This window comes from Vipera berus (assembly GCF_964194415.1).
Source record: "Vipera berus genome assembly, chromosome: Z".
In the NCBI taxonomy this organism is placed as follows: Eukaryota; Metazoa; Chordata; class Lepidosauria; order Squamata; family Viperidae; genus Vipera; species Vipera berus.
The window spans coordinates 112,282,549-112,296,897 of record NC_138205.1 but is presented as its reverse complement, the minus strand read 5'-3'; the positions used below and the strand labels follow the sequence as shown (position 1 = coordinate 112,296,897).

Below are 14,349 nucleotides of genomic sequence, written 5' to 3'. Positions count from 1 at the left end.
CTTATTTTATTGCCCTGTACACCTCCCTGAGTCCTTCAGGAGAAGGGCGGTATATAAATCAAATAAATAAATAAATAAATAAATAAATAAATAAATAAATAAATAAATAAATAAATAAATAAATAAATAAATAAATAAATAAAATACAAGATATAAATATAGCAATTAAATAAGGTAGAGAAAGATGTATTAATAGTAATACCAAATTAATTAATAACTATAATTAGCAGTTAATAACACCATAATAATAAAATATCTAAAACAATTAATAGTACCAAAAACAATGTATGGAGATCATAACCAAATTAGTTCCTTAACTTTTATTATCTTCTCCATTGCTTCTTGTCATCCCAAGTCATTTCTACTACAGTTCCACAAATCTGTACTTAGCCAAAGTAATTAGAAAGATACACTAATGAAATATGAGTAGTTCCTGGTTACTTGAACCTACCCAGCTGTGTGGGGCTTCATAAGACATTCTTTAAATGAACTTTCTGAAGTGGTACCAAAGGCTCTGCAGTGAAACGTCTACACATCAATACCTTCCCACTGCCCTGACCTGTTCCAAATCCAATTCTGTTGCTTTGCAGATACACAGAGTACTTCTATACCAGAGACAAATTCCTTATGTGTCCAATCACACTTGGCCAATTCAATTCAATTCAATTCAATCCAATCCAATATCTCTACCCAAAGTATTGGGATAGGGAAATAGCAAAATAATTTTGAGATGTGCTTCACGTTAGCAGTGCTGTGCTTTTATAGCTCAAAAGGTCACAAGGATAGTAAAAAAAGAAAAACAATGTCAGGGAAATCTGTGTTATTTTCTTCAATTTTGATATGAATTTTATCATGTGTAAAGTTGCTACCAACACTGAAGTGTGCTTTAGTCTCACAATATTATGATTATACACATTTATTGGATATATTTGAAATCATTGGATTGGGTTCAGACCCACTTGAATTACTGTAAATCTGGGGTCATTCCATAACATCAAACCAGGAACTCTACTTTATCAAGCCTACTAAAATCATTTTAAGCATCTGTTGCTTTAAAAAATACTAATGCTAAAATGCTGTAAAAATGGAAATTAAAAAACAATTCTCTATTTTTTTCAGAAACTCTGGAGAATGGACCTAACAAGTGTGAAAGGTGAGTAAAATTTTCCGTTGCCTATTGAATATTGGTGTCCCCACCTTGTGAAGAGCCCTTAGGGCAGCGATTCTCAATCTCGGCAACTTTAAGATGTCAGTATTTCAATTCTTAGAATTCCCCAGCCACTATGCTGACTGGGGAATTTGGGGAGTTGAGGTCCAGACATTTTAGAGATGCCAAAGTTGAGAAACATTGCATGCTTCTGCTGTCCACATGGTGTTCTCTGTTTAGCAGTTGACTCATTCTTCTGCTTGGACTGGAAGACTATGGGCCAACTGGGGAAGCCTCCAGTTTTCCGGAATATGGGGATGGTTCTTTACCACTTTACCTTCTTTAACAATAGACAGTCTTTTAAATAAAGTGCTGAGCTGCAGCTATTGACCATTGTTTTCTAACAAAGTCTTGGAGAGCTGTATGAAGAATGAAGATGGAAGGCTGCATTTGGCAGCACTTCAAATAAACAAGCAAAATAAAGTTAGGTGAAACTTAACAGATGCTGAGTTAAGCTATGCAGGAACTCTACTCTCCAGGCCTTCCCTTATTTATTCAATTCAATAAAAATGTCTCCATCAGTTTGAATGAAGAGGCTGCTTTAAAGAGCCACTTATATGGAAAGGACAATGGAAGAAGGCTGTTGACTCAGGTGCAGATATTGTAAGACCATTGGATCTCATGAGATGATAGGGGCTGGGACCAAATTTTGAGTGGGGAAGTCAGGCTAAAAAAGGTAGTTGTTCTAAGCTAGAAACCAGGAGATTGTGATTTTTAGTCCTGCCTTAGACAGGAAAGCCAGCTGGGTGATTTTGGGCCTTTCTCTCAGCCCAATTCATCTCACAGGGTTTTGTGGGGAAAATAGGAGAAGAAATCAGATACATTTCTGCCTTGAGCTATTTATAAAAATCATAAAAATGGGAGAGAGGGAGGGAGGGAGGGAGGGAAAGAGAGAGAGAGAGAGAGAGAGAGAGAGAGAGAGAGAGAGAGAGAGAGAGAGAGAGAGAGAGGCCCTTGAGAGGCACATCACAAGCATTCTTACTTTTAAATCCGATCATCCCTGAGAAATAGCGGTTTTCAGGCTATGTGTTGGAAAGCCAAAGGTTCTTTGATTCAGTAGAATTTGAGGTTCTGAGAAGGTGTGTTTGTTTGGTGTGTTGTATAAGCCCAATCCATTGTAACTAATTCAATAAACCAGGTAAAATTGTGTCTTGTGTGAACCAGGGGAAGGGAACTATGTCTGTATACCTGTATTGACTTGACAGGAACAAGTCAGTGAGAAGGTTGAAAATGAGTATGTCACAATGTGAGAAAGGGGAAATTTCAGAAGCTTAGGACAAAATCTTAATTGGAAAAATGTTCCCTTCTAATCCAATTGCCCTACTCAGGTCCAGTCCTATCAAGAGGACAGATATCGTCTTTGTTCTTAAAACAGATCCAAGATGCACCAGGAGAGACAGGCAAGATTCTTCCCCTTGTACATTCTGTAGGAAATACATTTCTTTTCAAACACACAGATTTTTATATGCCTAATAGAGACAAGTATTGTTTCATTGTTTGAGGGCATGAGTGTCATAATAATTAACAAACTTGGAAACATTTCTTGATGTTTCTTTCCAGTGGAGCTAACAGGAAAAGATCAAGCAAAGACGAGACATATTGGAAGGAGATCAATGCAGCGATGGCCTTAACCAATCTTGCCCAAGGAAAGGACAAACTGCAGGGTACAACCAGCTGTATCATTCAGAAATCCTCACACATATCAGAAGTGAAGACAGTCAAAGTTCCACTAGTGCCAAGGCCATTTTAAGAGAAAATGTGATTTCCCTATCTTTTTCTGTGTGGACTTTTTCATGCTGTTCATTTTCTTGTAAGATCACAAAAGATCTAGAATAGGGATTGAAGCTCCTATTGTAGTCTGTGACAGTCAGGACGAATAAGAATGAGCGTAGCTCATCGAAAAGGTCTCACCAGCAAGTACTAGCAAAAAGATCCTGAAGAGGTTTGTGTGGTTCTCATTCATTTTCTTGTTTTGCGTGTAAAAGCTATTCCCAATTAATTGTGTTCTGTTATGGTACAGTAATCAAGAAATACTCTCAGGCTAAATTGTTTCTTAAATAGTTATTGGGGGGAAGTCCCCTGCTTTTTTCTTTTTAAGTCAAATTATTAACTTATTTTATTGTATTAATCAAGCTGCACATTAAGCATCTGCATTGCTATAACAATAAGTGCCTTGCTTTCTTACAGTAAGCTACAACGTGGGCATAGCTTTAGACATCTGTGCCTCAAAATGTCAACCACCTAACACTTAACCTTGCATGTAGTTCTAAGTGCATCCTGACCATTCAAAGCTGACATCAGAAAGGGTATTATTGCTGGTTTAAAGCCCTCAAACGTTTAGTTTATCTGAATTAGAGACCCAGTAATATCTAAAATAAAATTGCTATACTTTACCATGGAAGAAACATTGATTATTACCAGGCAATACTCTGCTTTGCTCAAGTGAAATCAAATTGCTATATTTTGTTTGATAAGATATCAATTGCAATTAAAAAAAATGAATTATTTTGATAAGTGTAATATTATGACTTCAAGAGCTTGGGGTCCAGATTAAAAGCAAAGAAATAAACCTCAGTCATTTTAAGAAGCATTCTAACATCAAGCACATTTATATGAGATATGAAGCAGCCTTCATTTCAGGTGCTTTGCAATTTGGATGTTGTTGTTTCTCAAAATGATTGAAAAATACAGTGCCTCTTCTCTCACTGACTGCTCTTTTTACTCTTATTATTGTTGAGCCTGAGAGCAAGATAGCAGGTCAAAGAGAAATTAAATCTCACCTATGAAAATGTTCCTGTTCTTAGCTTTATATAGTGCTTAATTTTTTTTACATGAAAACGTATCCTGTGACAGCTTAAGAGTTGTTCTTGTTGCAGTAAAGCTATCAATAAGTCCAGTGTAGATTCCTCCCTTTTAAAGTCTCCTTTAGATTTATTGAAACTGTTATGTAAGTAAACAAAGCAGCTCACTTTTTTGGTACCAAATCAATCTATGCTTCAGTTTATTATTTACATTGGAGCTCTGTAACTTTCCACGACGGAAACCGTTATTGCCTTAATGCATCCAAAATGTTTTTTATTTTGGTATGGAATGTATCAAATGAAGGCAATCCCCATTTCAATGAAGGAAAAAGGGCATAATGAAATCTATATATTATATAAAGTGAAAAGCCTGAATTAAAAACATGTGGGGTACACAACAGACAAACAATTGTGGCACTGACTCAATTTAAAGTTAAAATAGATGCTAAATTAGGCATTAAAAACAACATTTTAAACCCCTAGATTTGACTGCCATTGAGTCAAGTGAATTGTATAAAATAGTTTTTATGGAGGTATATCAAATTTTTCTTCAACCATCCAAAAATGTTCTAATCAGGTTCCCTCCCTTATGTAAACAACAGTAAAGCTCCAAATAGTTTATATTGAGTGGTAAAAGAAAATTAGAGAAAAAAAGTTGATTGTTAGAGTTTGTTTAGCAAAGTTGAAACCAAGCTTATTTTCCTTTAATTGTTTGAATGTTACATTTGAATAACAATATCCAGACTAAATTGTAAACCTAGTTTTGAGAAAATATCATTTAACCTCTAATCTTGCTTTTCTTCCCAGCCTAGCTATATATAGCCAATAAAAGAAAAAAATCAGTATATGTTAGCTGAGATAGACAAGGCAGAATCACTAATTTCTTATTTATTTATTTTATTTTAATTCCATTTATATCCCGCCCTTCTCCGAAGACTCAGGGCGGCTTACAAGCTTAGCAGTAGCCTTCATTCTATGTATATGCCTGCTTATTAGGGCTTTCAGTTCTCACCTGATGGAATTCTCCCTCTAAAAGGAGTGGGTGACATGTACCCTCTGCAGCCTTAGATCTTTTGGGGCAGTATTCAAATCCTACCTGACCATAATTCCCAAAAATGCAAAGCATCTTTCCCACCACTTTAAAGTGTAAAAAGCATGAAAATGGTAATATAATTCCTAATATAGAAATATCCCAGTGAAAAGAATAAGGAAACAGCTCTTCCCTCACATTCTGTCCTGACCGTTTGATATGCAGTCATGGTGTGACCCCATCAACACTCTGGTCCTTAGCCTCCCTAAAAAGTTCAATATCCACCAGAATTTTGCCTACTTTTACCTGATACTGTCAGGTTGATACACCCATGAGGTGTTCTTTGTGTATAGGACTCCCAGAAGAAGAGCAGGTAAGAATGAATTAATACTTTGACATGTTCATACAGTCTGCACAGAATTCTTTTAACATGTGCTAATTTTCTGGATTCTTTGCAGTATAACCAATCAAAGTAAACCAGATTAAATCTAACCTGGATTGCAAAATCAACCAGGTTTCATTCTTAAACCTAAACTCTGTTGTGAGGGTAGGTAACCTTGTGAATAATTCAAAGCTTTCTGTTTTAAATAAAACCTACCGCATGTCTAAATTGACTTCTAATTTCATGATTGTGGACAGCACTGTGTAGGGCTCCTTATATGAGGAAGATAAGTGGGGGTTAAATTGTGCAAGAAACATCTATAGTCAAAAGAAAGCTTCCTAAACTCACCATGCACACATGGAAGCAGTGGATACAGGCTGCAGAAGATTTGCACCTGTTGCACTCCCTCCATGTAGAGAGATGTTCCTAGCAACATGAGAGAGGCAGGACAACCATCCTTTGATGAAGCTAACTTTCGGGTATGCAGAATTATTTTCAAGTGTAGCCAGTTCCAATTGCACTAATATAAACTAGCAGGTATCCGTCTTGATGTAACTTGTAGAATGCATCTTGATGTAACATAGAATTTTGTGATGATGGTTATTTCTAAACTGTATAGTTAAAATGATTTGATATGAAAAATATATATATTTTCTACACAAATATATATATATATATATATTTACTTTTTTAGGGGCCGTTTTCATTGACATGAAAAAAGCAGGAAATATACTGTATGTTATGACTGTATGAACAGCTGAAGTTTACTTTTGAATGATTTACATCATTATGCAAAAGAGATTTTCCCACACTTATGGCTTTGACAACCAACCTACTGGATTTTCTCATAACAATGTGAGTTTTTAAAGTAAAAACAGAGAGTAAGTGCTTCGCTTTAGTTCATACTATTGTAAATTATTCTGCTATTAACTATTTTGTGAAAATAAACTGCCTTGCCAAACTTTTCTGTAATATGTTTTCTGTTTTGTTTTGTTTAAAAAAATTCAAGTGAATAACACTATCAATAAAATTACTACTATGTGGAAGGAACAACCCAAAGAATAAATGTTACTATACAAAACAAGGCTGGTGTGGATCACGTGATTTCTTTTTGAAGAGAGGGGCAAAAAAAAGACTCATGTATACTGACTCATGTAAGCAAGACCATCTATTCTGGGGTGCAGTCATTTGGGGATCTTGACATCTGTCTTTTTTGTAGTGGCCTGAATGCAAATAGAGGGTCTATGAGGGTAACTGAAATCCTCCATTGTTACAACTTGTCTTTTGAATGCCCTAATTTTGTAGTATAACTAAATATTGCTACCAAGTTTATAGCATCTTCAAATTTAATTCAATGGAGAAACACAAATAAGAGTATTATTGTTGGATTTCAGGAGCAAATGCAAACTACGATTCCTAACGGCATTTGAGTGTGACAAACAGTCAATCCAGAAATTCCATTATATTTATTTAATCAATTTATACAGCTGCCCATTTTAACAAATGATTCTGGGTGGCAAACAATATTAAAATAAAATTTAAAACAGTTACATCCCCAAATACAAAAATTAAGGCACATATTGCAACCAACATTTGCTAACACAGTGAGGAGATGGAATCTTTTTTATACTCAGGCCCCAAATCAGGTCAGTAAGGTTGGGCCATCCTAACCCCCAGAGATAGATCAGATAGAGGCTAAGGCAGAAAGGGCTCGCCTTCTGGGCTCTGTCAGATATCACGGGAGTTGGAGCATGTCCATTCTGATCAATTGGATGGTAGAAATAACCAGGTGGAGATGGTCCTTCAAGTATAAGATACAGGGAAATAATTGATGTTATGTTGTTTTATTCTCTTCTCTGCCTGAAGACATCTATGTCTGGGCATTTCTGAAGTTCCAGCTAGATGAACAGATTGGATAATGTCAAATGATTTCTAGGCAATGAAAAGTAAAGCTAAACATTTGTGTGATATTTTGTTTTTTTTTTCTTATTTTCCTTGAATTTAATCCTCCTATTGTCACAAATGTAAGCATCAGAAATATGTTCAGAACTCGGTTATTTATCAGCAAACTTGCTGGTCTTTGCCTAAACAGGCATGCTCCTTTTAATAACATAAGCAACTTTAAAAAAATTCCCTCATGCTACTTTGGAAACAAATTTTGATTCCAAAAGTTGTTGATTTCAAATACATGTTCTGCTCAGCTTGTTTCTCAGTATTGGAGATACAATCAAACAGAAAATTAAGCATGCAGAGGATCACTGGATTTAAGCATACTTAATAAGGTTTGGGCTGATAGCCCAGAAGTTTATGAAGAAGTGTTCCAGGACTTAATGGTAGGTAGCAGATAATAGCAATGAGCTTCCTTATAGCAACAAGTGGTCTCTATAATTTCTATATGGAAATTCTTTATATTTCCAAAACCCTAAGAGATGTGGAGTGTTTGAAAGATAAGCCTAGCTGATGTTGTGATACAGGAATATGTGCCAAAGCTTTGGGCTGCTTTAAAAGCATTGAAAGGACGTGTGTCATATTTTGATCTTTTATGTTTTTGGTCCTGGCTCAACAACTAGTGGTTTGCTTTCACTGCCAGTTCAGTTTCATCATCTATTGTTCAAAAAAACTATTACTGAACTCCACTGACCCAACTGGACCCCAGATTACCTTGTTTCATGGCAAGTTTAGAAGAATAATGGTTCAAGAACACTGTGTAGTTTGTCTAGTGTTCTCAACATCTTCCATGAACTTGAGATTTCAGGGCAAGAAATATTAAAGTTCTATCTGTTCATTTCTACCTCCTTTGTCTCTTTCTGACTTACCAAATAGGGCTACTGTTACTGTTTTCCTGGAGGGACCCATTATAGAGGTCACAAAATGTTTGTAATGGAAAAACCAGAGGTATATCTATATTTATTGAAAGTGTCCTATAGTCTCTGTTTTCTAAAGGGAGGCTAATTTCCTGAAAGGTCCATGCATGTCCCAGAAAGCCTGCTTGACAGAGAAGCCAAAGCACCTACAGACAAAATGCTATGTTTGTATTCAATTAATTATCATTGATAGTAGTGCTTTGGGTGTCAATTAAATTAGGAGAAGAGATCAGGAGAATCTGGAACAGTCCTGTCATCATTCTCATAAAAACATTTAGGTGAGGCAATTTTATCAAATCAGTAATGATTACTGAGTATAATTTAGGACAGATGTGGGATGAAGGCAGAGCTGAGGTTTCCAATTTCTATCATCACTAATTGATAGTGATTAGCATTAATTAAGGATGTGGGGGGAAAGGCCATGGATACACAAATTGATAGATTTTCCACATCTCAATCTTTAGTCTCTCCAACTCAAATTCTTTTAATGCAACTATCATATCTGCTTGGTCAATTGGCAATAGATATCAGACCTAACTCAATGTAGCTATAAATCAATGCAGTTGAATTTTTCAGCAATTGAGGTCTGGTTCCCTAATGGATGAGGTCATTCATTTGTCTTGTTGAATCTTTTTTCAGATAATTTTTTTTCCATCCTGTTTTTTGGATAGGATCCCAAGACTTTCTCTTTTTTTCTCTGCCATTTCTTGGAGATGTACTAATGCTGCACAGGTTCTTTTAAGCTGGATATAAATCTTCTGCAGAGTTTTATTTATAACTACCTAAATAGTTGTTATTAGTGCTCTCTGTTGATAGACTGTCTTCTTCCCAAAGAACATCATTTAAACAGCAGTCTGCAAAAACAAAAACCCTCCTCTATGTTCAATGTAAGAAAATTATCATCCCAGCAGATGCTCAGAAGACGTATGTCTGCAAGTGTTTAATGTGATCAAGAATAACTTAGAGACTTTACTCAACATGTCATTGTCCAAAAAGAGTTCACATCTTTTAGCCATTCTGGCTGGAAACAGGAATTTCAGTCCTAACACATCTTAAAGGCTGATTTATAGTTTTATACATGGATTTTCAAACTTGGCAAGGAGAATTCTGGAACTTGAAGTCCACATCTTAAAGTTGCCTAGTTTGAAAAACATAGCTTTAGTATATGATATTAATAATATACCTCCCTCATGATCTGCAAGTTATTTTTACAATTCCTTTGAAATCAAGCTGATGATGATGAATGAAGAAATACTATACATACAGCTAGACATATAAATATTTCTTTAAAGGAAGGAGGAGTTGTGAAATGTGACAGTATACAAAACCCTGATTGGCAATTGACTTGCAGCAAGCCAGTGAAAATTTCACAGTGACTACTGTTTAGATCCATTCATGTAGAGCATTCATGTAGATCAAATCTAGCCTCTTATGCCACTGAAAGTTCATTTTTATAGCCTAGCAGAGTCCTCCTTCTCTTTCTCCTGTCATGTCTTGGCAGCGGCAGATTTGGATGTGTCAAACAGCCGTGTTTATTCATCCCAGGCCTGGGTCAAGTTCTTTCTTGCTAATCTTAGCCAACCAATTCTCAAGGTGCTAAGACATCAAGTGTGCACCAGTGCAAAATTGCCTCACCCAACTTTTGCCCTCATCTATCACTCTGTACTTAACCATTAGTCCTTGTGGCTAACTTAACTCCCTAAAGGAGTGTCATTCTAACCATAACTACCTAAAACCTGCCAAGTGCTGTTTTATGCGCTGCTTCTGAGAGTTTTAAGGTTGATTTTTCAACAATTTTCACTGGCATTTGATGGTACATGCTTGATTTACAATGCTGTAAATAAATAACCATAAATAAGAGGCATTCCTTTCTTTTAGGATAATGCAATATGACATTCTTTTGAGGCAGAGGAAAAGACAGATTTCTAAAGAGGTTCTGAAGTTTAATTCTGAGTCTGTCATGAATGTGTAGTAGGGCTGTGAAAACAGGAACCTCTTTATGTAAAAGCAAAACAAAAAACAGAAGCTTCATGATATCAGGGAAAGCAAAGGGCTCTTCAAAATAATGAAGCACCTGCTAATGACAAGAGGGCAAAATGTGGGAGTTGAGAGATCTGAACTAGTGGCTACCTCTGCTGAGAAAAGCTTCATTTGTGCAGCTGGACAAGAATTTCTTATGGGTTTGTCCAGCCACGTTTCTGTATTTCCTGGGCCACAGAACATATAAAAGACACTGAATCCCTTCCTGTGTGTAGGAAAGCAATTGGCAGTTTCTTCGTGACCAACATCTAAAAAAGTTCAGCTGAAAAACAAAAGGGGGAGAGGGCACGTTATAATAGTTCATTTATGTGCAATTCATGTGAAATGAATGAAGAGACATAATTCTGGTTACTCCCATTGTCCACTGATGAACTTAAGGAGAATAAACCTAAGCACTGGAAAGGCTGTTTGGGAAATCTTTTGTTCTAGCAATTGACTTAAGCAACTGAATCTTGTTTCAACCATCTATAAAAAGCTTGAACTCAAAAAGCTAAATAGGTTTGGACCTACCGGTAGTTAATACTTGGATGGAAACTATTAGGAATGACAGACTAACCTTCAGCCTGGCACTTCAAAAGAAAAATAGCAAGCCATTTATTTATTGTGGTGAAAATAACAATATGGATATATCCATGAATTCTTCAGAAATTAAGCTTGATTGGATTCACATATTTCACTAAGTCATAGCTTGTTTAATTGTAGTCTATTGCAGGGGTGTCAAACTGCCAGCCCGCAGACCTGATGCATCATAGCAAAACTGCACCCACCCCATTGCCGGCAATGGCAAAAAAGTCACAATATGTCACAACACGTCACTTGACGTTGCGAGTTTGACACCCCTAGTCTATTGTATAAAACACAATTGTCTTAATTAACACACAAGCTATAAACACTGCTTACCAATAACAATGTCAGGGTTGACAGAACACTGTAAATTCCAAACCTACCTCATGATGGTTTAAAATGTGTTAATCTAATCAGATGCTCTTAATGCTACATGAGCCACCACTAAATCTGCCTATTGGGCTAGCTCAAGGGTAGGCAACCTTGGCTCTTTTATGACTCATGGACCTCAACTCCCAGAATTTCTGAGTCAGCATGGCTGGTTCAGGAATTCTGGGAGTGGAAGACCACAAGTCATAAAACAGCCAAGGTTGTCTACCCCTGGGCTAGCTGGTTGAGCATTATCTGCACTAAGGAGCAACATTTATCCAGAAACCTTTATTACCCTTCCTGGAAATGTCAAGAAATGAACCCGGAATTTGCCTTTCCATGGAGCAAATGACCTGTTCTTCTTTTGAAGCAAAAATTAAGGAGGTAAAGCAGCTTGTAGGATTTAGCAGTGCCCGAGTTTTATAAAAATACCACGACTGTTATCAGCCACTACCCACTCAGAAAAATTCCCTTTTTCATTTCAGGTTTGCAATCTAGTAATCCTAGATAAATTTGCAAGTCTCCCTTGCAAATCCACATTATCCTGGAATGCTATGGTTGAGGTATAGGTTTCTTTTGTATTTTGGTGACGGAAATATAGCCCATGTACATTCTTGAGGATAAATTGTCCTATTGTGTTTGCTCCATAGCAAAGAACCCGATCAGTTTGAAATGCCTGCGGCTTTGTATCCAAAGCAGGAATGTTTGGCCCTTGTTTTAATTAATCATTGCAGGTTTTTGTTGTTATGGTTCTAACAAAACATCCAATTCCTCAAGAATATTCTTGGATTCGCCTGAGAAAAAGTTATTACAAGGCTGCACAAGTTGTATAACTAGGCATTGCATTGTTCTTCACAAAATATAATAGGGGGGGAGAACTAACATAGGTGACAGAAAAAGATAAAAGAAATCTACAGGTATTGTGACATTTGTACTACTTATTCTTATATGCTACCTTTTTCTGAAAGTTCACGCTGGCTGTATTTTTTTCCATGCTCCAGCCTTCTGAGATGAATTGGCTGTGAGTGTGACTGGCCAAATTCTCCTTTCTTCAAGTGTGGATCTGAACCAGGTTTCTTTTTCCTGGTTCAAGTCCAACAATGTAATGATGTTATTACTTGGATTTTCAATTAAGAATAGAACTCAGTTTTCTGGGTGTTTACTCAGAACTAAGTTTAGAATGAGCTAAAATCTAAAAAGAACCTATAGAAATCTAAAGAAATCCTTCATTTCTACAGCAACAGTTTAATGAGATCCACTAACACTGTACAGACAGTAGCACTGAATGGAGACTATTAGTGTCCATCTTGTTCCATTCTAAAAAGAAACCCGAAATGTATGTTTGTTTGTGAATGATAGCTCTAACAAATGTTTATACATTTTTAACGTAGATCCTTAAAAATAATGATTTACCTCAGAAGAAGCACATAGTTTTCATTAAAAAGAGCAATTTAATATGTTTTTAAAATGGTCTCAAGAAATCTATGTTAAAGATACATATACTAAGGGCAATTTCAGACAAAACTATTTACAGATTTTCTATAGATTAAAAAAAAGAACATTATAAAAATGATACTGTACTTTCATGTTAGAAGCACCAAAGCGCTTCCGTGATGAAAGGATCAGCCAGTGACATCACCATTGCCCAGGAATACCCAGTTGAGGGCTCTTTTCATGCTCTCCTTAATGAGACCACCAAAGTGGTACCTATTTATCTACTTGAGTTTGCACACTTTGAAACTGCTACATCAGCAGGAGCTTGAGCAAATGATGGGAACTCACCCCATCATGCTGCAGCACTTGGGCTTTGAACATGGACTTGCAAGTTGTCAATGCTGAATCCTAACCATGTAAGCAATTGTGCTCTGATAAAAATGATGAACTATAATTATACTAAGCTACAAACATGAGCCCCAAAGAGACCCAGTTTATGTTGCTCTGCATCATCATCATCATCATCATTGAAGGGACTATCAATTCTTACCCACTTACTAGCGACTCTCATTTATAATGGTCGCATGGCCATTATGTTTGTCTAAGAAAGGAATGCAATGGTTATAAAATCTCTTTTTTCTGTAAAAGCCACTATAGATAAACATTTTTCATACTTTCTCCTCTACTGAAACTCTGCTCACTTATGTATCTCTTCCTTGAAAAGTCTGACATATTATGCAGCAATAGCCAGTTTATTTATACAGCATGTTAATGAAAATATTTTTAAAACTTTATCATCATAGTGTCAGTTTTAGATAACACAATTTTGTCTATCAATTCTTTTAATACTTCGCAGCTAAAATTAAAGATTTGCTACACCATCACTCACAAATCAAACTTAACATTAAACCTAGTTGCTGCGGGAGACATTTGAAACAGAAACAAACAACAAACAGAACAGTGCTTTAAAAAAAAAAACCTTACAAGGAAGGGATGTGAGAAGTTTGTCTCCAGGTTATGCAGTGAAATATGTCTCAATACTTGTTTTACTGTGACACCCACACACCAGCTTGAAAATAGCAATTTTTAAAAATTCAATTTATTATGATAAATTGATAAACAAATGGATCATCAAACTAATCATTCAGAGTTCTCCATCAAGCCTCGATGACCAGGTTCAATTCATCCTACTTCAGACACATTGTGCAAAGACCCAGCTCTCTGGAGGAAGTTGTAATGCTGGGAAAGCTGAAAGGAAAGAGAAGAAAAGGATGGCCAGGTGGATGGACTGAGTTACAGTAATGATAGATCACTTAGAGGACCAGATTAGGGGCAGATGATTATGAGGAAAATCTACCTATGTAATTGCAAAGAGTCAACAACAACTTGATGTTGACATAGTTGGTCAAGTGATCAAATATCGGTTTTAAAAAAGCATTTTGTATTTAAAAATGTATTTTGTGGTGTAAGGATAAACATCAATATGTGCATTCATAATGAAATCAGTTAACACTTTGCTACCATTCATGTAGAATTTTCAAATTAGCCAGAACAACGTTGTTTATTTTAAAATAACTTTCACTCTCCTACCTATGGTTTTATCAAAATATAGCAGTCAGTGACATGGAAGGATTTTGTTAATGAATTAGGAATGAGGA

At 36.1% G+C, this 14,349-nt stretch overlaps 1 protein-coding gene across 1 annotated transcript in view; it reads left to right on the top strand.

The window, feature by feature from the left end:
* ODAD2 (outer dynein arm docking complex subunit 2) overlaps positions 1 to 2,957 on the top strand; it is a gene marked incomplete at both ends in the record, with an annotated part of 156,425 nt that extends 153,468 nt beyond the window's left edge. Inside the window, 2 exons of the mRNA XM_081345475.1 lie at positions 1,120 to 1,153; positions 2,768 to 2,957. Of these exons, the coding sequence (XP_081201601.1) occupies positions 1,120 to 1,153; positions 2,768 to 2,957 (224 nt within the window). The remainder of the gene's footprint in view (positions 1 to 1,119; positions 1,154 to 2,767) is intronic.
* Between the last annotated feature and the right edge of the window lie 11,392 nt (positions 2,958 to 14,349).